We start from the raw sequence: 22,862 nt of genomic DNA on the forward strand, positions 1-22,862 counted from the left end.
AATTTGGATACTAAAGCGGCACTCGACTTAAAGTAGAGGATATCTATCCGAAATTTTCCTTTGGGCTCAATTTGGAAGGAATACAAATACAAATATATACAATATAAATACATACAAAATATAAAATTTTACACTCTACATATTTAGATTTGTATTCTTTCCAAACTGAGCCTAAATCTAACACGGGAGTCAATTTTGTTTTGAAAAGGGAAGGTTTTAGTATTTACGGGAAAACTCCCTTGCCCTAGAAAACAATCCTAGTTTTTAGCTTTCAAAGTAAAAGAAAAATCCTAATTTTTCGCGCACCGGGAAGAATTAAAGAAATCAGAAAGTTACGTATTACTGTATTAGTCTATTACTATTAGGAGTCTACATATATATAATAGGTTACTTATTCCTGTGTTATAATCACGTGGTGAGTGTGACACATATTCCGTTTGGATTCGATTTTCGAAGTCCAAATAAATTTAGAAAATATTATTTTGGAAGGGTTTTCTGTCGACTAGTTGCTAGTCAGCGCCCAAACCGCGATTGGTTAATTGATAACGAACGCTGTCGCTCAGTCTAATGCCTCCCGGGGGAAGGGGAAGAGGAAGAGGAGGGGGAAGGTGGGGTTACTTCTCCCCCAAATTACAGCTAACTCCTTATTATGTTCGCTGTCAAAGTTCGAATTTTATCATCGAGCTTCGCTCCAGTCGTCGCCCTCTTCTTAGTAAGTCTAATGTGGACGCTTTGCTTGCTCATTGTACTGTAACTCCCGACCGCTCCGAGGTTTTCCCCACGGATCTTGTTGCTGCCAAGTTGTATTTCCTGCAATGGAGCGATGCGTTAGAAGCGATGGTATTCTTCTGGGAGCGGCGCCTCGACGGTGCTCATCTTCTAGATCCTGTCCTCATATCCAATGTCATCGTCGCTTCTGATAAGGACGAGCAGAGGGACCGTATCAAATCCCTCTTTGTCGCTCGCGTTCACAGTCTTATGGAAGGGGAGGCCGTCCGGCGTTGTCAGAATAAGCTGCAGGTTACGTTGGATAACATTGCTGGACTCTCCAAAAGACTCCGGAAACAGCAAAAGCTCGCTACCTTCAATATGCTTGATGCGGAAAGGAAAGGCCTTCTTGCAGAGAGAGACCTTATCTCCAAGAGAATAAGAGAATTTAAATCTGCTATGCAATGCATTCTCGCTCACCTCGAAGGGAAGCGGTCCGGCGAATGTTGTGATGATGGAGTCGAGATATTTAAGTTCCATGGCGATTTTGACTGGAGTCGTATTCATCATTTGATGATACGGGAGCTCCGGAGGTTGGAAGATGGTTTGCCAGTGTATGCCTCGCGCCAGGAAATTCTTCGGGAAATACATTCCCATCAGGTAATCCTGATTCCTCACATCCATTCCTTTTGTTTAGTAGCTTCCTCATGGGATATAGAAGAATGATATATACTAGGATATGCTTGTGAAAATGCATACCCATAAGAAGTATAGTTCCATGGTCCATTCTTTCTTTCTTACCCAGAAGACTGAATTGTGGAAATCATGTCTTCTCTATCTGGTAGCGAAAGACGCTAATCCTCGCAAGCTCCTACCATTTGTTGTCACTCTGATCTCATCATCTCCTTGAAATCATTGTGCACAAGAACCCAACCTATAACGATGAACTTATGTTCTTGCCAATTCTTAGCAATGGCATATAGGATTTTCAATTACTCTTTTGCTGCACCTGCTTCGAGATGCACCAAAAGTCTACTAGAGGGGTAATCCTCCATAAAATAGCTCCTTTTATTATAAGGTAATCGAAGGCCATGACTGAAGGAGTTCAATTGATGTGCCTTATTATTCTGTAATCCACTTGGAAGATAGAGACAAAGAAGCGCTACATCTTTGTAGACATTTTGCAACTTGCATTATTCAAATAAGTGATCTGCGTTGTACCTAGCTTCCTCATATATTATACTTTTACTGCAAGTTGCAAGTTTGAAATTCCTGTCCCTGAGTTGATCTTAAGTATCTTGCCATCGGTTGCTGGCCAAGAAAAAACTTGCACTATAGGGGGAACTGGATTACTCTGACTCTTCATCAGAGCTGATGCAACTAGCCCTTCTCTTGCCAACACCCGTTCTCCTGCCAAAACTTCTTCTGTGGAGTTTGCTTATTTGTCACCCTTATCACCACCAACTGGAAAGCAAATAGATTCTCAACAATAGCATCTCTGATCAAGCAAGCTTTGTTCTTCACCTTTTTCCTTTTATATACTCTCTTGAATTTGCTACTTGGGCCTGCACTTATGAACCCATTTTTCAGCCTAGAGAAAACTTTGGTAATGTGAATTAGATGCCCTATGTTTGTGCTCTTCGTCTTCTTTGAAATTACTGATGTTTTCGGAAAGGATTTATGTTGTTTCAATAACCCAAGTTTTCTTGTTCCCTTCGTTTTCCTACCAAGATCTCTTCCTAATTTCCCCACTATGACTTTTGAGAAAACTACCTCTTCTTCCTTAAACTTATTACCAGCTTGAGAAACTACAATGGCTCCCTCAAAAGTTCTGGAGCTCTGCTCTGAGATCAAAGAAGAAACATCCGATAGAGAAGTAGCACCACTCTCTCGCGAGCACATTTCATCCGTAACAACTCGACGTTTTGGTGCTAAATCTTCCTCAACAATAGACAAAGGGGAACTAGGCTCTACCTCTCCACCGCAACCAGGCTGTGAATTCTCTTGCTCCACTCCTTCCAAACCTGTGAAAAAACTCTGAATTTTTTCTTTCCCACAGTTAATACCCACAAAAACCAGACTGGCAGAGGGAGCCAAACTCTCCATCGCTTTGGTCTCTCGAAGAGATCCATCTTTCAAAGGAGGACAATCTTGTCCAAGATCCATGCTGATCACACTATTTTCTTTGTTAAATTTTGTTACCACCCATTCCCAAAGCTTACTAGCCTTCCTATTTTTTGAATCGTTTTTTTCAATTTCCTCCTAGAGATTGAGGTTCTGCAGCCAAATGAATTCCTGGAACTCAACTGCAGAGTCCTCTTGTCCTTCTTGAAATGATGCATCTCCACTTTCTTTCCAATGGGCCCCTCATGATGAGAAGACGATAGACCATATAATGGGTCTATTGAAACATCAAGGCTTAAGCTGGTCACGTGCTTTTTAAAAAAGATATCTGGCCCAATCTCCAACAACTTCGGCCCAAACCTTACCAGCCTAGGATTTCTTTTATCTAAATGGGTCCTGGTTTTGGGCCCACCCCTTCTTACAACTCGAGCTTAAGCCGATTCTGCCCAACCCACTTGGGGAATAGTGGCTTAAATTGCTCGAATCTTGACCAAGTGTTGCCTTTTTGAACTCCTTTTCAACTCTTGCACCATTTTTAAAAACCCAATCAACTGTTCCCTCTTGACCTTTCAAGTTCCTGTTCCTCGAACCTAACGGAGGAGACATTAATGCTGTTTTCCTCCTATTGGTTGAAGCTACAGCAGGGGAACTGCCACATGCCAGCCCTTCCTCACGCGAGGAGGTTAGTATTTCTTCTTCCTGCTCCACTTCTTCTGAAAGCTTCAGATTTTGTTTAACACTTTAACCACTTTTGGGAATAGGGTTCCATCATTCATGATGTGCAGTTATTGTTGGCCATATAACACCATGTTCTCCATCTCTTCGTCTTCCCCCCCTGCGAGCATCCTTCCACAGAGTGGCTTCAATGGAGGCCGCTATCCATATGCTGTACGAAGTACTACCGGCCAGCAACTCAACATTTCTTGGAATGTCATCTAGTTTTACAGTGTTCAGCAGCACCGCAGCAAAGCGTAAATCCAAACTGAAAACTCCACCTAAGTGGCCATTGCAAGCTAAGGTGATTGACTCAAATAACTCCTGCTTCCAGAGATGAAATGGAAAACTGGAAACTCTAATGCTGCAATTTCAATCTAATCCTCCACCAGATGAAGTAATGTTTTTCTTTTCACAAAAGGGAGTTAAAATGACCATACCAGCACGCCTTTGATCTTCAATTCATTAATTAAGATATCAACTAACTTCTTCCAATCTGAAACAGCTTCTGTTATTTCAACCACTAGTTTGGTAGTCCAAATCTCCTTCCCAACATTCACTGTTATTTTGCAGTTACCATTAGGGTTCATAACCAAAAATCCATCCTGAGTCTGATCCTGAACTGTGTCACTGAAAACATCTCCCAACTTCTTTCTACAGCACCTTGGCTGTTGTGAATCATCAACCCGTAAGTTCAGAAACTCCCGTACTGTATCGTGAATCAACTCCCAGCCTTGAGCATTCTTACATCTTGGAAAACAGACCATCTGCATCCTTCCCAGGTCATAAAATTCTTGTAAAGTTATGAAGTGTCCTTTTGCGTTTCGTGTTTCCACAATATATTTTCTTTGTTCTTCCACCAACATACTTTTCAGATCTTTCTCCCTACTGGAAGAAACTCTTCTAGAAATTAGAAAACTTCCAAACCATTTCAAAGACTTGGTACCAACTAGCAACACCAACAGTAGCATTGCTTCTTTGATCTTCAAAGCCAATCTCCCATTGTATCTTAGCTCTTTAAACAGAAAATATTTTGCTTCAACCTTCACTGATTTTCTCCAAACACCCATCTGTTAGTGATGCACCAACCATGGCCTCCCCTTTGGACAGATCATTCACATGGATCCCAAGGTTGGTTAATTCTTTGGCAGATTATATATGGTAAAAGGACTAAATTGTGGGATTCAAGTTCTGCATTCCGTCTGTTTTGGGATGAAGGTTTTGTATTTGTATGTTATTTTGTGTTATGAGGCTTTTCCTATTATTTTCTTTTGATTTAGGTGCCATATTTGATTTCATATCTTTGGGATCTTTCCCCTTGTAGAGCCCACTTTTATTATGCCTGTAGTTTTTATTTCTATATTTTATCTTTAATATGGTATATGTTAATGGAGAAATATAAGTGTCAAAATCAATAGAAATTAGAACAAATTATGTTTTCTAGCCAAGCCCATATAGTTTGGATAAGGCTTGGATGATGATGATGAACAAATTATGTTTTCTATAATTTTGTTTTGATTCTATTTCAATTGTTTGAGACCTTCTTTTGAATTGAATTATGAGTTCTATATTTTCTTGCATTTACTCTTGTGTGTGAAAGCATGTAGTTTCTTGTGATTCTCCAAGAATCATATTCAGTTTCAATGCCTAAGGCAACATCTGTGGGTGAACTCAACAACCAAGACCAGTGACTAGGGCCACTGTATGGTTTAATGTATGTTGCAGAAAATGTATTGTGATTAAGCGCTAGTTTCATATGGAATGGTTTCTTTTTCATTAGTGGCATTCTTATTGGCTTTAATTGCTTGGATGGTTAGGTTGTATCCCATAACTGAAAGTGTAACAGTATGCCAATTTGGTTGTATCCCATTCTCCACACTGAATATGGTTACAAATATTAGTACTGTATTCAAATATTCTCTTTTTCTTTTTGATGACTAACTTCAAATTTTATTAAACGCAGGTAGTGAAACATTACCAGCCTCCCTTAGAGAGGCACAACATGCTACCTCTCTATATTAAAACAAAAGACAAATTACATTTGAGCCCAAAACAAATGAGTCGCATTCACCTTGCTCATTGTGTTGATCAAATATCTTGAAGCTCTACTCTTAATTTCCGAATTTTGATGTAGCATATTCAAGTGTAATTTTGAATTGCAGTACCTAACCAAGATTGAAACAGCTTTGCTGCCTATATCAATTTCTTTCCTTTTTATTTTCCCCCCTTTGTACTAACTCCCGTTACCACAGGTTATGGTATTGATTGGAGAAACTGGTTCTGGAAAGAGTACACAACTGGTTCAATTTCTTGCTGATTCAGGAATAGGTGCTGACAGGTCTATTATATGCACTCAACCACGCAAGATTGCTGCCATCTCTTTGGCACATAGGGTTTGGGAAGAGAGTAATGGGTGCTATGCAGATAATTCAGTTATTTGTTATCCAAATTACTCTTCCGTGCAGGGGTTTAATTCTAAGGTAATATTTATGACAGACCACTGTTTGTTACAGCACTACATGAATGATGAGAATTTGGCTAAGATTTCATGCATCATTATAGATGAGGCTCATGAAAGAAGTTTAAACACTGACCTCCTATTGGCCTTGGTTAAAAAGTTACTGGAACGGAGATTTGATTTAAGACTTATTATAATGTCTGCAACAGCTGACGCAAGCAAGCTTTCAGATTACTTCTTTGGTTGCAGAATGCTTCATGTGGTTGGGAGAAAATTTCCTGTTGAGCTCAAGCATGTTCCAGTTGCCCGTACAGAAACTTCTGCCATTTTGAAGCCCAATTCTGGTAATTATGCTTCATATGTTGCTGATACTGTGAAGATGGCTCTGGAGATCCATGCTAGAGAGGAGAAAGGGGCAATACTGGCCTTTTTGACTTCTCAAATGGAAGTAGAATGGGCTTGTGAAAATTTTCAAGCTCCCAATGCAGTTGCATTGGCTTTGCATGGAAAACTTTCTTATGAAGAGCAAGGCCGTGTTTTCCAGAACCATGCTGGGAAGAGAAAAGTTATTTTTGCAACAAATCTGGCAGAAACATCATTGACAATTCCTGGGGTTAAGTATGTAATTGATTCCGGCATGATTAAAGAGAGCAGATTTGAACCTACAACTGGTATGAATGTACTTAGAGTTTGCAGGGTTAGCCGGAGTTCTGCTGATCAACGAGCTGGCCGGGCTGGTCGAACAGAACCAGGCAAGTGTTACAGGTTATACTCTGAAAGTGATTTTGAGTCATTTTCTTCCCATCAAGAGCCAGAGATTCGTAGAGTTCACCTTGGGGTTGCAGTGCTGAGGATTCTTGCCTTGGGCATTAAGAATGTACAAGAATTTGATTTTGTTGACGCACCTAGTCCTAAGGCTATTGACATGGCCATTCAGAATCTTATTCAGTTGGGTGCTATCACATTAAAAAATGATGTTTTTGAATTTACAGACTGTGGTTGGAAATTGGTAAAGTTGGGTATTGAACCTCGGCTTGGTAAAATTATCCTTGATTGCAGTTACCATGGGTTGCATAAAGAGGGTGTTGTTCTTGCTGCAGTGATGGCCAACTCCAGTAGCATATTCTGCAGAGTTGGTGGTGATGAAGATAAATTAAGATCGGACTGTCATAAGGTGCAATTCTGCCATCCTGGGGGAGACCTCTTCACACTGCTCTCTGTTTACAAGGAGTGGGAAGAAGTCCCCGAGGAAAATAGAAATAAATGGTGCTGGAACAACAGCATAAATGCAAAATCCATGCGCAGATGTAAAGAGACAGTTCAGGAGTTAGAAAATTGCCTTCAAAATGAATTATACATTATTATCCCAAGTTACTGGCTTTGGAACCCCCATGTGCCCACTCAGCATGATAAAAAACTGAAGATGGTTATACTCTCAGCCCTTGCTGATAATGTGGCCATGTATTCTGGATACGATCGACTTGGTTATGAAGTGGCTTTAACTGGACGGCATGTCCCACTACATCCTTCCTGTTCATTGCTTGTATATGGTCAGAAGCCCAGTTGGGTTGTCTTTGGTGAAATCCTGTCAGTATCGAATCGATATTTGGTCTGTGTAACTGCACTTGATGATGAATGCATTTCTATGTCTTCTAGTCTGTTTGATATTTCACAGATGAAGAGCCGTAAGCTGCAGATGAGGTTGATGACCGGATTTGGCAGCATTTTGTTAAGAAGGTTCTGTGGGAAATTAAACACTAATGTGCTTCGTCTTGTCTCTCGTATTCAAACATACTGCAAGGATGAGCGGATTGGCATTGAAGTCAATGTTGATAAGAGAGAGATTCGACTATTTGCCACTTTAGGGGACATGGAAATTGCCACTGGCCTTGTTAATGATGCCTTGGAGTTAGAAAAAAAATGGTTAAGAGATGAGTGTATGGAAAAATGCTTGTACCGTGGTGGATCCGGTATTTCTCCCTCTTTTGCACTATTTGGATGTGGTGCTATGATTAGGCATCTGGAACTGGAAAAGCGATGTTTAACTGTGGACGTATATCATTCAGATGCAAGTGCAATTAATGATAAGGAACTTCTTATGTTTCTTGAGGATCATGTATCTGGAATTTCTGGTTATCATAAATATGCAGGTATTGTTCTCCTCTTTCTCTGTCTCTCTTAATAGGGCTGCCTAGAACTGCTAGGGCTGTTTGTAATGTTACATTTCCTTCAAGATTCTAATAAATTCCTTTTCAGTTACTCATGAAAAAAAAATATGCAGGTATTGGACAAGAAGGTGAGGGCACAGAAAAATGGGGCAGAATAACATTTCTAACTCCTGAAGATGCTGAAAAAGCTGTTGCAGAGCTTAGTGGTGTTGAATACTGTGGATCATTGCTGAAGATATCTCCTTCGAGGACAAGCTTTGCTGTTGATCACAGAATGTTTTCATTTCCGGCTGTACGAGCAAAAATTTTTTGGCCACGAAGGTATAGCAGGGGTTTTGCAGTTGTTAGGTGTGCAAAGCAGGATGTTGATTTTATTGTTGATGATTGCTCTGACTTGCTTATTGGAGGAAGATATGTCCATTGTGAAATTAGCAACAAATACATGGATTGTGTTGTTATATCTGGACTTGATAAAGAGGTTTCTGAATCAGAAATTTTCGATGTTCTGAGAACTGCAACACATGGGAGAATTCTGGATGTTTTTTTGTTGAGAGGCGATGCTGTGGAAAGCTTGTCATATACTGCTTGTGAAGAGGCACTTCTCAGAGAGATTGCTCCATTCATGCCTAGCAATATCCCCCTTAGTAGTTCTTGCCAGGTCCAAGTATTCCCTCCTGAGCCAAAAGATTGTTTAATGAAGGCTGTCATAACTTTTGATGGAAGATTACATTTGGAGGCAGCAAAGGCTTTGCAGCACATCCAAGGGAAAGCACTCAATGGTTGTTTTTCATGGCAGAAGATACAGTCCCAGCAGATGTTTCACAGTTCTGTCTCCTGCCCTGCTACTGTTTATTTTGTTATCAAGAGACAGCTGGATTCTTTATTGAGCAGTTTCAAGCATCGAAAAGGTAATTCCTATGGCTAGTTTAAGATGAAAAGTTCATTTCCTTTTAATTTTTCCCTTGCTATCCTCCACATCCCCTTCCCTGTGTGTGCATCCTAGGAATATAATCTTCTGGTGGTTCTATTTCCTGTACCCACTATTTATGGTCTCCATGGTTGCATAATGTCTTTTATACCTTTCTTACATTAGTTGCTTTTAGTTTCTGGAATGAAGGGTAACATATTTAAATGATTTATATACAAATAGCCAGTTTTCTTTCTTATACTTACAATGGTTGGGGATTTTTTTTAATTTGATTATGTTCCTGTATAAATAATTATCAGCCATTTGTTAAGAATGGCTTGGGCACTGGCTGAAACATTTTTTTCTTTATGCTACAGTAACTTTTCAAATATCTTTCTCATTGCACTTGTGTTCTTTTTTAGTGTGGCTGACTACATTCATATAGTACTTATACCAAGCAGATTATAGATGAACCATCATAAAAAATAGAGAACAGTTTATAGGATGGAAGAAGTAATTGAGTTTGGCTAATTGATATATAATTAATCTTAGTTCAACCTTTGCATTGGTTTTAAAAATATTGATTCCATAACCAAGACTATGTTAGGGAGGAGAGAGCTCTGGCATCTAGGGGAAGCCAGAACCTTTCACATCAGCAAGGAGATGGAAGAAATTTGTGAAAAGTGAAACGTAGGCAAAAATCTTCATTTTGGAAGAGGTGTGGATGAGAAGGGTTGCAGCACTGAAGATGGTAGAACTACGAAAAACTTCACTTATTCTCGTTGGAATAGCAGTAAGCTGGTTTCTGAAGGTTTTATAAGGAGCAAAGTTTCAGATTTCAAATAAGGTTGGAAAAGCTCACATTTGGAGGACAGGAGGAAATACTTAGCAGAGAGGAAAGAGAATATGAAAGGTTGCTTTATTGGAGTTTATGAGCACTACGGGGAAGGCCTTGAGCAGTACACCTGCTTCCCAGAGGACAAACGAGTAACAGGTTGGACAGCAGTTGGGAAGGCAATACATGATTACACACAGTTCTCAGAGATCAGGCTGGTGGCTTTGGCGGAAGCAACTGAAGTGAAGTCCTCGAGGAATAAAAGGACAGAGAGGGTATCAAAGACCTCAAAGTATGAAGAGAAGGTGGGCGAGCAGGCTGATCCCAGAAGGGAGTTACATCTGTCTTTGAACCTGCAACAACCAAAACTGTGGATTAATGCCTCTGAAGAGTACTGGAAAGAAGGGCTGGTGTTATCTACAAAAGGAAGAGTTAAAGATTGGAAAGCCTTGGGTGAAGAAATAAGAGGGGTGTTGAAGATAACTGATCAGTTGGAACTAATCCCTTTCGATGCCAGCAAGCCCCTGTTCTTTCCTCCAGTGACTATCGCAGTTTGCAGCGATTTCAGTGGAAACTAAACAGGGCCTGGCATTGGTTCAATGATGGTCTCCTTCTTGCAATGAAAAAGAGGTCAATCTGTCCACCCCTATAACTATTCAGATTCTGGGTTTGCCTTTTCACCTTTGGTAAGAGAATGTTTTCTCCATGATAGAAAAAAGTTAGTGGTGGAGAGTTGGAGAGCTTTGAAACCTCAGACTTGAAGGCAGCACATTTGAAGCTGGTTGCCGAAGCCAGAACAGATCCCAAGGTCGGTGGAAATCTTCTCTGATGGAGTAGTATACAGAGTCTGGATCACCTCCTCCGCTGAAGCTCAGTGGTGGCTGGAAGGTAGCTGCCTTGAGGAAGAAGGTGATGATGTGGATCGAGGTTAATGGTTGAGCAGAAGAGAGTCAGACCTTTCCTAAGAATGGAACAGCAATCGACTGGAAGCTTGAAAGTCGCAGGTCACGCTACCCGGACGGTCGAACCGTTGACCCGGAAACTGATGGCCAGAACGGTTCCGTTTCCGGATCGTTTTTTTAAAACGTTGGTGTAGATCATTCATAAATGTATATGAGTTACATGGAATCAAAAAGTGTGGTGTGGACTGGTCCACACCACGCCTACAGAACGCCACTGTAGGTGTGGACTGGTCCAGTCCACAGGGTGTAGTGTGGACCAGTCCACACCCACCAATTTCTCATCCACACTACAGAACACCCCCTGAATCCTACGGCTCCCTTCAAATCCTTTGCTCAGGTGGTTGCGTGTGATGCAAGGAAAACACCTGTACGATGTGTAGGGCTCTTAAGACAGGTAGATGGTGATCAATTATCTGTAAACTGAGTGGGCCATTCAGTGGAGCCAGCTAGCTTAAGGTCTGAAGTGGCCTGACTTTTCTCAAAGGACAAATCGAAAAACTATGGGCCTCAGTCACGTGAACTTTTAAATGAGCATGTGATCCCTCTTAAAAAATCTTGGACTATAGACCAAAAAACTGGTCTATGTTCTTCCTCCACGAACCAGAACAAAACTGTTGCAGGGGTCTGTCGCTCGAAGGGTCGAACAAGCTCTCTTCAATGGTAACCCTGCCTCCCATCAGGCAAAGTGGCGACAAACCACCCAAATCCTAGATACTCCAGGGCTAAGTCGGTTGATTCAGAAGGCACAGATGAGGGATGGGTTGACTACAACGCCTCAGACATTGAAGAAATTGACTCAGATGAAGAGTCTTGTATTGGAAGTATAGATGGGAAGCAGGGTCTAAGGGCTGAGGACTTGGAGGACCTAAACACAGAAATCTTATTTGATGAAGAAAACAAAAACATACCCCGTCAAGCTACCCTCGTTTACAAGAAGCTCAGGCTGCATAAAGAAGTGGGGACACTGGTTCCTAGGATAGAAACGGGAGAAAACTGAAAACTTGGATGAAGAAGTCTCCAGATCCACTAATTCACAAGAACAGGTTGAAAGTAAGAAGGGAGACAGAGTTCATCAGTTCTTAGATAGATCTGCCCCAAAAGCGGATGAACACCCTGTCTCTGAGAGTGGTCAAAGGTTGATTTCTCCAATGACAGTTCCCTTCAAGACAAATGAAACAGGGCTGGAGGGCCTTAACCATATAACTTTGCAGGATAATGCTTTTAAGACCAATGACCTGGCTCCCCCGAACCAACCCCCTCCTTTACCAGGTATGTTTGTCAATTCGTTTTTGGTTACTGATTCCTCTACTTTGCCTGTAGCAGGTGCTTCAGCGTCTGCTTCTCCCATTGTTCCAAGAACTTTAGATTGGGAGGTGAAAGGGGGTTAGAATAAATAGTGAAGAGGATGAGGTGGAGTGAGGGGAGAGAATTTGGGACCTCATTAGAGCTCTGTTTGAGGAGTTAAAAAATAAGGAATTGGAGAGCTCTAAAACATATTCAGGAGTGTTGGTTCAGCAGGAAAAGGAAACCGGAGGAGGTAGCATTCATCCAAATGAGAAGGATAAAAAAGGGAAGGGTAGAGCAGAATTTGAAGATTCAGTAGCTGTCTTTGTTGAAAGGTTAGGGTGTAAAGTCAGAAACCCCAATGATCTGAAAGTTTATAACAAGTCAGAAGTAAAGGTGCGTAAAAGGAAATTGTCTGAAGTGGAGAGGTTAAGACTAGACCTTGAAGGAAAGAGGGAGTTTAGTGGGAAAGGGGAGAGAAAAAGAGGGGGAAGGTAGAAACCTCTAAACAAAGGGGACAAAGACTTTGTGATAATGAGGATTATAAGCTGGAACGTAAGAGGTTTGGGGAGTGCCAGGAAAAGAGCAATAATAAAGGAGGTATTCAAAAGGGAGAAATCGGATATAGTGCTTCTGCAAGAGTCCAAGCTAACAGATTTTGACATTAGGTGGGCTAGAAGCCTTTGGAAAGCAAGGGGAATTAGTTGGGCTTATGCACCTTTTTGGGGTTCCTTAGGAGGCATAGTTACATTATGGAATAGCAAGGTGTTGGAAGGAGTTAGAAGAGTTGGTCGGCAAGTTCTTAGTATCTATCAAATTTCATCAGGTGGGGGATAGCTTCAAATGGGTGTTGACTAATATTTATGGCCTCAATGATACAGGGAGAGAAATGAAATGTGGGATGAACTTAGTGACATCGGAGGACTTTGGGAAGGGCTTTGGTGCATTGGAGGTGACTTTGATGTTGTTAGATTCACGAAGGAGACAAATAATCATAGGCAGAGAATCATGACTAGCATGAGGAAGTTTAATCAATTTATGATTCTTTTGAGCTTAAGGATTTACCCCTTCTCCGTAACAGTTTCACTTGGTCAAACCTTCATATTAACCTTATTTTCTCAAGGCTTGACATATTTCTTTTTTCTCTAGAATGAGAGGACCATTGGGGTAACCTAGTCTCTAAGGCTTTACCTAGAGTCACTTCAGATAACTGGCCAATTTCGTTAAGCAAGGAGGAGATGGCTGGTGCAGGACTGGCCCCTTTTAGATTTGAAAATATGTGGCCTTGCCACCCTGGGTTTATCCAAAAAGTGAAGGATTGGTGGTTTGAATTTAGACCCAGAACTAGGTGGAAAGGAATGAAGTTCCATAGGAAGTTACAACTCTTGAAGGAAAAAATTAAGACTTGGAATATGGAGCATTTTGGGAGACTAGAAGAAAGGAAGCATGAGGTGTTTGATCAGATTGAAGACCTAGACTTGAAGGAATCGCAAGGTTTGTTGGAGGAGAGAGATAAAGAGTTAAGATGGATTCTAAAGAAGCAATTGGAAGAATCCTATACATCGAGGAAGTTAGTTGGAGACAAAAGTCAAGGCACAAATGGATCAAAGAAGGGGATATGAATACAAAGTTTTTTCATGCAATGGCTAATGGGAGAAGGAGGAATTTTGTGACCAAATTGGAGATAGATGGAGAGGTTCTTACCCAACAGGGAGATATTTCCGTGGCCTTTGCGAATCATTTCAGATCCATATACAGGAAACCCCTTTGTGAAAGAGTATGGGTGAAAGAGTTTGGATTGGCCCTGCTTATCGGAAGATCTTAAGTTAAGGCCAGAGAGGAATTTTGACTTGGGGGAAATTAAGGAGGCAATATTCTCTATGGATAGATCCAATTCTCTAGGGCTAGATGGTTTCACTATGGCCTTCTACCAGGATTATTGGGATATTCTTAAAGAGAATTTGCTAGAGGTCTTTGTTGAGTTTCATGAGAGGGGTGTGATAAACCCAGGGTTAAATGCCACTTTCTTAGCTTTGGTCCCTAAAAAGTCTGGAGCCGCTCACCTGAAGGACTTTAGACCTATCAACTTGGTTAATAACCTCTATAAAATAATTGCTAAGGTCTTGTCCCATTGACTTAAAGAAGCTCCCCTATATCATCTCTCGAAATAAAGGAACTTTTGTTCAAAACAAGCAGATCAATGATCAGATATTGATTGCAAATGAATATGTAGAGGAATTAAAGAGATTAGGAAAAAAGGGTATCATTTGCAAACTGGATTTGGAGAAAGCCTATGATTTGGTTGATTGGTCTTTCCTATTAGAGGTGTTGAAACATTTCAGATTTGGGGAAAAATGGTATAAGTGGGTTTTGGGTTGACTCCAAATTGTCATTATTCAGTGATAGTTAATGGAGCTGTGATGGACTTCTTCCCTGCAAAACGTGGAATTAGGCAGGGAGACTCTCTATCCCCTTTTCTGTTTACTCTTTATTGCAGATTTTTTAAGTCAGTTGATTTTAAGGGCAAGCTCAAGACATTTAGTGAAAGAATGGAGAGTAGGAAGGAATAGGGTGCTGGTCTCCCATTTGCAATTTGCATATGATACCCTACTGTTTTGTGATGGGGAGGATTAGAAACCTGAAGATGACAATACAGCTCTTTGAGAGAATGTCAAACCTAAAGATGAATTTTGAAAATAGCTGCATAGCGGGTGTAAATATGGAAGCAGGGGAATTGCCAGAGTGTGCTTCAATCTTGGGGTGTAGTGTAATGCAATGGCCTCTCAACTACTTAGGTTTACCCCTAGGAGCCAACCCAAAGGATTCAAGCTTTTGGAACCCATTGTGGAAAGGTTTACTAAGAGACTTGCTTGCTGGAAAAAAGATACTTATCACTAGGGGGAAGGATTACATTGATTAAGTCGACCTTAGCAAACCTTCCAGATTACTTTATGTCAGTCTTCAAGATCCTAAAAGGTGTTGGTCAAAGTGGAAAAATTGATGAGAGATTTTTTTATGGGAGCCAGGGGAAGAAGAACAGGACCATTAGGTCAAGTGGGAAGTAGTTAAAAGAAGTAAAGCCTTAGGGAGATCAGGGCTAGGGAATGTACCGAGAAGGAACCTAGCTTTGTTGGGTAAGTGGTTGTGGAGGATGCCTTTAGAGAGGGGCAAATTGTGGTGTAAAGTAATTATTAGCATTCATGGGCTCTTGGACAATGGGTGGGATGTTGGAGTATCGGTTAGGGCAACTCGAGCATCTCCCTAGATAGCTATCAATGCAGTGCTGCCTTCTTATGTCCCCTTTGTCAGGTATGACCTTTGTTCTGGAGATCATATAAAATTCTGGCAACACGTTTGGGTTGGAAACTCCCTCTAAAAGATTAATTCCCTCGCTATTTGCTTTATCTGCTAAACATAATCTTCCTATCTCCAACTTTTTGGCTCCTTCAAACTCTAATAATGGCTTCAGTTGGGATTTGGGTTTTAGAAGGGGAGTAAGGGATTCTGACATGCCTAATTTGCTTAACCTATTTCACACCATGGAAGAAGTCTTCTTGGACCCTATTAATCCAGATGGTCGTATTTGGACCTGTTCTTCTTCGGGCCTGTTTTCTTGTGCCTCATTCATCAAAACTCTTTCTGAACCCTCCACTACCTCTTTCAGCTCTTTCCCTGCAAAAGAGATATGGTGCAAGCCTGTCCCACCCAAAATTGCAGCTTTTTGTTGGGAAGTTGTTCATAAGAGGATCAATTCCTATGACTTTCTCCAACGAAAGAGACCAAACTGGTGTTTACGTCCCAATTGGTGTGTTCTGTGTAAGACTAATGGTGAAACATGCTACCACTTACTGATTTCTTGTTCTTTTGTTGCATATTTGTGGGAATGGTTTCTTTCTTATTTGGGTGCAGGTGGAATCCACCGGCTGATGTTCCTAGCCTCTTTGCCCCTACAACCTTTGAATGGCCAAAGAAGAGGGGAAGAATCGAGTGAGATGGCTGAAGGAGGGAGATAATAACTCAAAGTTCTTTCATAGTTACGCTTCAGGGAGAAGAACGAAGAATTACATCTCAAAATTGAGGGTGGGGTAGAGAGAGGTAGAAGACAAGGGGGAAATTTCAGAAGTCATCGTGCAGTATTTCAAAGGGCTCTACTCAAAGGATGGTACTAGCAGAATTCTTCTGAATAGATGGGAGGGCCCAAGATTGTCTAAAGACAAAAGGGTGTGGCTAGAAAGAACTTTTGAAGAAAGAGATTAAAGAAGCAATATTTAAGATGAACGGTGATAGAGCTCCTGGACCAGATGGGTTCCCTATTCTTTTCTACCAACTATGCTGGGACACAATCAAGTCTGATCTAGTGGAGGTGTTTGCAGATTTCTACCTATCAGCCATTGTGAACAAAGGAAACAACTCAACTTTCATCACCCTAGTGCCAAATAAAGAGGGATCCTTAGAAGTTAAGGATTTCAGACCTATTAGTTTGGTGGGAAGCTTATACAAAATAGTAGCGAAAGTGTTGGCGACAAGGCTAAAGGTGGTGCTGAATGATCTAATTTCAAGCAACCAATTCGCTTTTGTGCAAGGAAGACAGATTATTGACAACATTCTAGTGGCCAATGAATTTGTAGAAGAAAGAAGACAAAGTGGCAAGCTAGGGGTGGTAATCAAGTTGGACCTTGAAAAGGCCTATGACAAAGTGGATTGAGATTGTTTGTTAGAGATTCTAAGTCTGAGAGGTTTCGGTAGAAGGTGGATGAGATGGATAAAAGGGTGCATAAGCTCTGCTTGGTTTTCAGTCCTGATTAATGGTGAACCTATTGGATACTTTAATGCAAACAGGGGCTTGAGACAAGGGTGCCCTCTCTCCCCACTACTCTTCACTTTGGTGGCGGATGTTCTTAGTTACTTGATACAAGAAGCGAGGGAGTTAAATTTGCTGAAAGGATTTGAGATAGGTAGGGAGACAGTCCCAGTTTCTCACTTGATGTTTGCAGATGACATCATACTTTTCTTGGAGGCGGATTGGGAGAAGATTTCCAACTTAAAAAGAGTGTTAAATAGTTTTGAGATGGTGACTGGACTCGGAATTAATTACTCTAAAAGCAGCATTGTGGGCCTAAATGTTGGTGACCCACTCTTGGATAGGTTTAGGGAGCTGTTGGGGTGTAAGTTGGAGAGTCTCCCCATTGCCTATTTAGGAATGCCTCTTGGTGGGAACCCGAGAAGTCAAAGTTTTTGGGACCTGGTAGTGGAAAAATGTGAAAAGATTGGCCATGTGGAAGAAAAGCTTTCTTTCAAAAGGTGGAAGACTTACACTAATTAAGGCTTCCCTTGCCAACCTACTTTTTGTCGATTTTTCGAATCCCAGGCAGAGTAAAAAGCAAGATTGAAAAACTACAACGGGATTTCCTATGGGAAGGGGGTGGTGAAAACAAGTGGCATCTAGTAGGCTAGAATCAGGTTTGCAAGCCAAAGGAAGTTGGTGGTTTGGGACTAGGTCATATCAAAGAAAGGAATTTGGTCATTCTTGGAAAATGGCTTTGGAGGTATCCCTTGGAGATGGAAGCGTTGTGGACAATCAAGAGCAAGTACGAGAGACATGCCAACGGTTGGGATAGCAAGGTCCACTTGAACCGGATCAAAGCTTCTAACCCTTGGAAAGGTATTACTTCTATCTATGACCTCTTTTTTGATTCTGTTAGATATCAGGTGGGGAACGGAAATAGAATCAAATTTTGGACCGACTTGTGGTGGGGAGAGGACACCCTTGCTAACTCCTATCCTAGAATCTTTAAGCTGTCCCAAGCAAAAGAAGCCACGGTAGCCTCTAGTCTCAACCCCTCACCCTTGGGAGTAACTTGGAACCTAAACCTCGGAAGGCCTTTAAGAGAAATAGAAATTGCTGATACAACTAGTTTGCTAAACTCTCTTAATGAGGTTTACATCTCTCTTGCTATCCCTGACCAGAGAATCTGGAAACTTAATCCTGCTAGCAAGTTCTCCACTAACTCCTTTTTCAAGGCTCTAGTGTCAGAAGATCAGAGGCCTCCTTTTCCGGCTAAGAAGTCTGGAGATCACACATCCCCCATAGAGTCTCTTTCTTTGTGTGGGAAGTTTGTTTAAAGAAAATAAACACCTGCAAATTGCTTCAGAAAAAGTTTAAAGGCAGATTATGCATCTCCCCTCATGTCTGTCCTCTTTGTCTTGGCAACGGGGAGACAACTGATCACATCCTTCTCCACTGCCCGATCACTAGAAAGATTTGGTACTTCTTCCTAAACCTAGTTGGTTATAGCTGGGTGTTCCCGGAGAGGGTGGTGGACATCTTGTGGCAATGGCAAGGCAGAGGGCTAGGAAAAGAGGAAGATTTTACTGGAATACAGTGACCCATGCAGTCTTGTGGGGCATTTGGGAAGAAAGGAACAATAGAACTTTTGAAAATGAAGCTAGAAATGTTGAAGATCTATCATCCTACATCACACATCTCTGTAACCTTTGGGTAATCAACTCTTAAGTGTTCAAAGGTCTCTCCCTAAATGACCTTCAGAGAATCCTTCCAGAAATTCTACACTCCTCTCCAAGACCTGAGTGGACTATGAGATAGGCTCGTAGAGAAGAAGGAGAAATGACTCTAAACTTTGATGGTAGCGCCCAAGGATCCACAGGTCAAACAGGAATTAGAGGTGTAATACGAGGGGAAAGGGGGAATATTTGCTGGGCTTACAGTGGTCCGATTGGGAGGGCTGATGCCACAAAGGCAGAGGTATTGGCTGCACTCACAGGGGTTCGCCTTGCCAAACGGCTAGGTTTATCCTTCTTAACCATTAAAGGGGATTCTGCAAATACTATAGCTTGGTTACAGGAGAAGGGAGGGCCCTGGAGACTAGCCTACTTCTTAGCTGAAGCCAGGGATATGTTAGGCTCTATGAATGTGAAGTTGGTCTGGATTCCTACAGAGCAAAATTCTGTTGCTGATATCCTAGCAAAATCAGGGGTCTCTAGAGATTTCTTGTTTAGTGACAGTTGTTTGCCTTTGTAATCCTGCCAAGCCATTCTTGGCTTCAGTACATCCTCTCATGTACTTCTGATTTTTCTTCTTCAATAAAAGTTACCTTTGCTCAAAAAAAAATCATGTGGAGATGTGGAAGGGTAGCTATATTGTGGACAGTTTGGGAGGAAAGAAACTCAAGAATTTTCTCAGGGAAGGAAAGAAGTAGGGAGGCTTTGATTGAATCTGTCACAATTAGAACTATACATTGGCTAAAATTATTGGAACTATTCTCTTCTATCACAACAGATGATCTACATAGGAACTGGAAGGAAGTTGCGGAATCTGCCCTCAGAAAGAACCCCACCAGTCCATTGTGGTCTCCACTGGATGCAACATTCGTCAAACTTAACTTTGATGGTAACAGTATAGGGAATCCTGGTTTGTCAGGAATTGGTGGGGTGTTCAGAGATGAGGAGGGGAAGATTAGAGCCTTGTTCTCAGGTCCAGCTGGCATGGGGGATTTTCTCAGGGCAGAGGTTATGGCTATGATAGAGGAAGTACAAAGGGCAAGACTGCTGAATATCAGAAAACAAATTATTGAAGGAGATTCAAAGCTGGTAGTGGGATGGTTAATGAGTAAAGAAATGAAGCTGTGGCACTACAACAGGGAAAAGAAAAAAGTTTAATTTGTTGACCAAAGAAATAGAAGTAAGAATACAATGGGTCAAGATAAATGCAAATTACTTCGCTGATGTATTGTCAAAGCAAGGGGTGGGAAGAGAAAATATGTTCTGGGCACAACTGTAATTTTGGGGGGAAATAAGAGAGTTTATCTCCCAATCCTTGTATTTTTCTGTACACATATTTCTTAATTCTAATGAATTTGCAGTTATTGATCAATATATATATGTATCACTGCCTCAATGGATTCAGACAAAGTTTGGCAAGCTTGGGTGTTCAGGTTATATGGATTCCTAGGGAGGTGAATACCATAATAGATTTTGCATACTGGCAGCTCCATCCCCTCATAGGTTTTTGTTGCCAGGGGAAGCTGCTTGCTATTGTGCACCATTTTGCATCCTCTCATATACCTCTTGCCTTTTCTTTCTGTTACCTTCTTTTAGGAAAAAGGTTAGTTGCCATACATTCTTGATAATTATGCCTGTTTTGACTAGAAAAGCAACCAAGAAAATGTGTTATCTTAGTACCTGTTGGCATTTTGTGAGAATGTAGCATGTAATATAGTAGGATTATGTGGTGCAGTTGGAATTTCAATGAGTGAACTGATTATGTCATAAATTTTAAAGGGATAAGCTGATTAAGGAGTTTAAGATTTCCAATGGACTAGTTGTGTTGGCTTAGGAATTCTGAAGGGGCATTATTGCATTTTTAGGGTTTCAATGTTTATACGGAAACAGATAACCCTTTTAACTCTATAAAGTATGAACTGGTCAGATAACAAAGTAGCTGTTACTCTTTCTAGATCTTTTTATTTTTTATTTTTTATATTTTTGGTGTGTGTGTGTGGGGGGCGGGGGATCTCTTGTATGGAGTTTGTTTCTGTTTCTTTTGAGAGTATAATTTATTTCTATTTATTGTCCGATCTGGCTTTTTTTAGTGTCTACTGCAGTCCTGGTATTGACGATTGCACAAGGGCAGGAATTCTAGACAGTTTCATTATGCGTTACTGATAAAAAAACATATTTAAAAGGGTTATTGTAGAAGAGGTTGAAGGACAGATTCTGGTAGATTTATCCTACTTGTAACATTTATCGCGTGGAGTCTTAGTTTGTCTGTTTTATTATATGAAGGTTGGCAGTTAATAAAGCTTGAAACTGACTTCATTTATTAATATTGGTTAGAACTCTTGGCATGATGCTGGCCACACCTTAATACTGTTCATGCAGCACCCAATCATACGAAAAGTTCTAATGTTTATTATTTGTATGTGCTTCTTAGCAAAATTTCTGCCATTTTACTGCATATCATAGTTTCCATGATATCTTCTTTTCTGATATTGCTTTGCTGGATCAAAATGATTATCTGTTTAGTGCCAGGCTAAATTTTGAAAATACAATTTGTTTAAAAACAGGCAATGAGTTTTGAAGCTTTTCGACTTCAGATGGAAACTTAACTTGGTGGCCCATGAAAATAAAAAGGGGATAACTCCATAATGTTCTCTTTATGAAACCTTAACTTGTTGGCGTCATGATTTGGAAGTTCTATCTTCTATGTTGACCATTAGCCTTAAAACCCTGAGTCGCATGCTGCAGACTAGATAGTTTTATTCTGATGTAATTATTATCTGAAAGAGCTTACTTGACTTTACGGACAGGTGCGACCTGTAATCTGGAAAAGAATGAAAACGGCTCCTATAGGGTGAAAATATCTGCCAATGCTACAAAGACTGTGGCTGAGTTGAGGAAGCCTCTGGAGCAGCTGATGAAAGGGAAGACCATAAATGATGCTACCCTCTCTCCAAGTATATTGCAGCTTCTTTTATCCCGTGATGGGATCATGCTCATCAAGTCACTGCAGCGAGAAACAGAGACACACATTCTGTATGATAGGCAGAACATGAATGTCAAAATATTTGGTTCAGAGGACAAAATTGCTGTTGCTGAGCAGAGATTGGTGCAATCCCTTTTGACTCTGCATGAAAACAAACAACTTGAAATCCACCTCCGAAGTGGAGACCTGCCACATGATCTGATGAAAGAAGTGGTTAGGAAATTTGGGCCAGACCTGCATGGACTCAAGGAGAAGGTGCCGGGGGTTGAGCTGACACTGAACACTCGTCGTCATGTCATCTCTGTCAAGGGAAAGAAAGATTTGAAGCAGAAAGTTGAAGAGATAATTTACGAGACTGCCCTACCTCTTAGAAGTGGTGGGCTGGGTCAGCAGCTCAGTGGAGAGGACACCTGTTCCATTTGCTTGTGTGAGGTGGAAGATTGCTTCCAGCTGGAAGCCTGTGCACATAGGTTCTGCAGGTTGTGCTTGGTGGATCAGTGTGAATCGGCCATCAAAAGCCATGATGGGTTCCCACTACTCTGTACTTACGAGGGGTGTAAAGCCCCTATCTTGATTGCAGACTTGAGGCATCTTCTGTCAAGTGAGAAGCTGGAAGAGCTATTCAGAGCTTCATTAGGAGCGTTTGTGGCGTCAAGTGGTGGAACTTACAGGTTTTGTCCATCTCCCGACTGTCCTGCAGTATATAAAGTTGCGGAACCTGGGACTTCTGGTGGGTTATTTTCCTGTGGAGCATGCCATGTAGAAACATGCACCAGATGTCACTTGGAATACCATCCCTATGTTTCATGCGAGATGTACAAGATGTTCAAAGAGGATCCAGATTTGTCACTGAAGGAGTGGGCCAAGGGGAAGGAGCAGGTAAAGCAGTGCCCCATCTGCGGGTACACGATAGAGAAGGTGGATGGGTGCAACCACATTGCATGCAGGTGTGGGGTTCACATCTGCTGGGTCTGTTTGGAGAGCTTCAACAGCAGCGATGACTGTTATGGACACTTGAGGTCTGTACACCTGGCTATATTTGATGTCTTAGATATGTAAATATATTTTTAGTCTGTGTATAAACCACATATCGACTACATCTAGTTAAATGTATATCAGTTGATAGTATACATGCATACTGGCAATTTCCTCAATTGGCTTTGCTAATCGTTTTCTATCATATCACTAACATCTTCGGAC

General features: G+C 41.2%; 1 protein-coding gene across 1 annotated transcript; it reads left to right on the forward strand.

Moving 5' to 3' along the window:
- The first annotated feature begins 518 nt into the window (after positions 1-518).
- Positions 519-22,842, forward strand: LOC104595589 (ATP-dependent RNA helicase DEAH11, chloroplastic-like). The gene is made up of 4 exons (XM_010256372.3): positions 519-1,368; positions 5,799-8,154; positions 8,286-9,080; positions 21,487-22,842. The coding sequence occupies exons 1-4, from the start codon at positions 568-570 to the stop codon at positions 22,719-22,721; spliced, it is 5,187 nt and encodes a 1,728-aa protein (XP_010254674.1). The 5' UTR covers positions 519-567; the 3' UTR covers positions 22,722-22,842.
- Positions 22,843-22,862: the final 20 nt, after the last annotated feature.

The sequence above is a fragment of the Nelumbo nucifera genome, chromosome 5 (assembly GCF_055504915.1).
Source record: "Nelumbo nucifera cultivar China Antique chromosome 5, China Antique-T2T, whole genome shotgun sequence".
NCBI classification, from domain to species: Eukaryota; Viridiplantae; Streptophyta; class Magnoliopsida; order Proteales; family Nelumbonaceae; genus Nelumbo; species Nelumbo nucifera.

Excerpts from the sequence above, each read along its gene's own strand:
- LOC104595589 (XM_010256372.3), top strand. The coding sequence starts at position 568 with ATGCCTCCCGGGGGAAGGGGAAGAGGAAGAGGAGGGGGAAGGTGGGGT. Across the intron at positions 1,369-5,798 it reads GGGAAATACATTCCCATCAG|GTTATGGTATTGATTGGAGA; the intron begins GTAATCCTGATT and ends CCGTTACCACAG. Across the intron at positions 8,155-8,285 it reads TGGTTATCATAAATATGCAG|GTATTGGACAAGAAGGTGAG; the intron begins GTATTGTTCTCC and ends AAAAATATGCAG.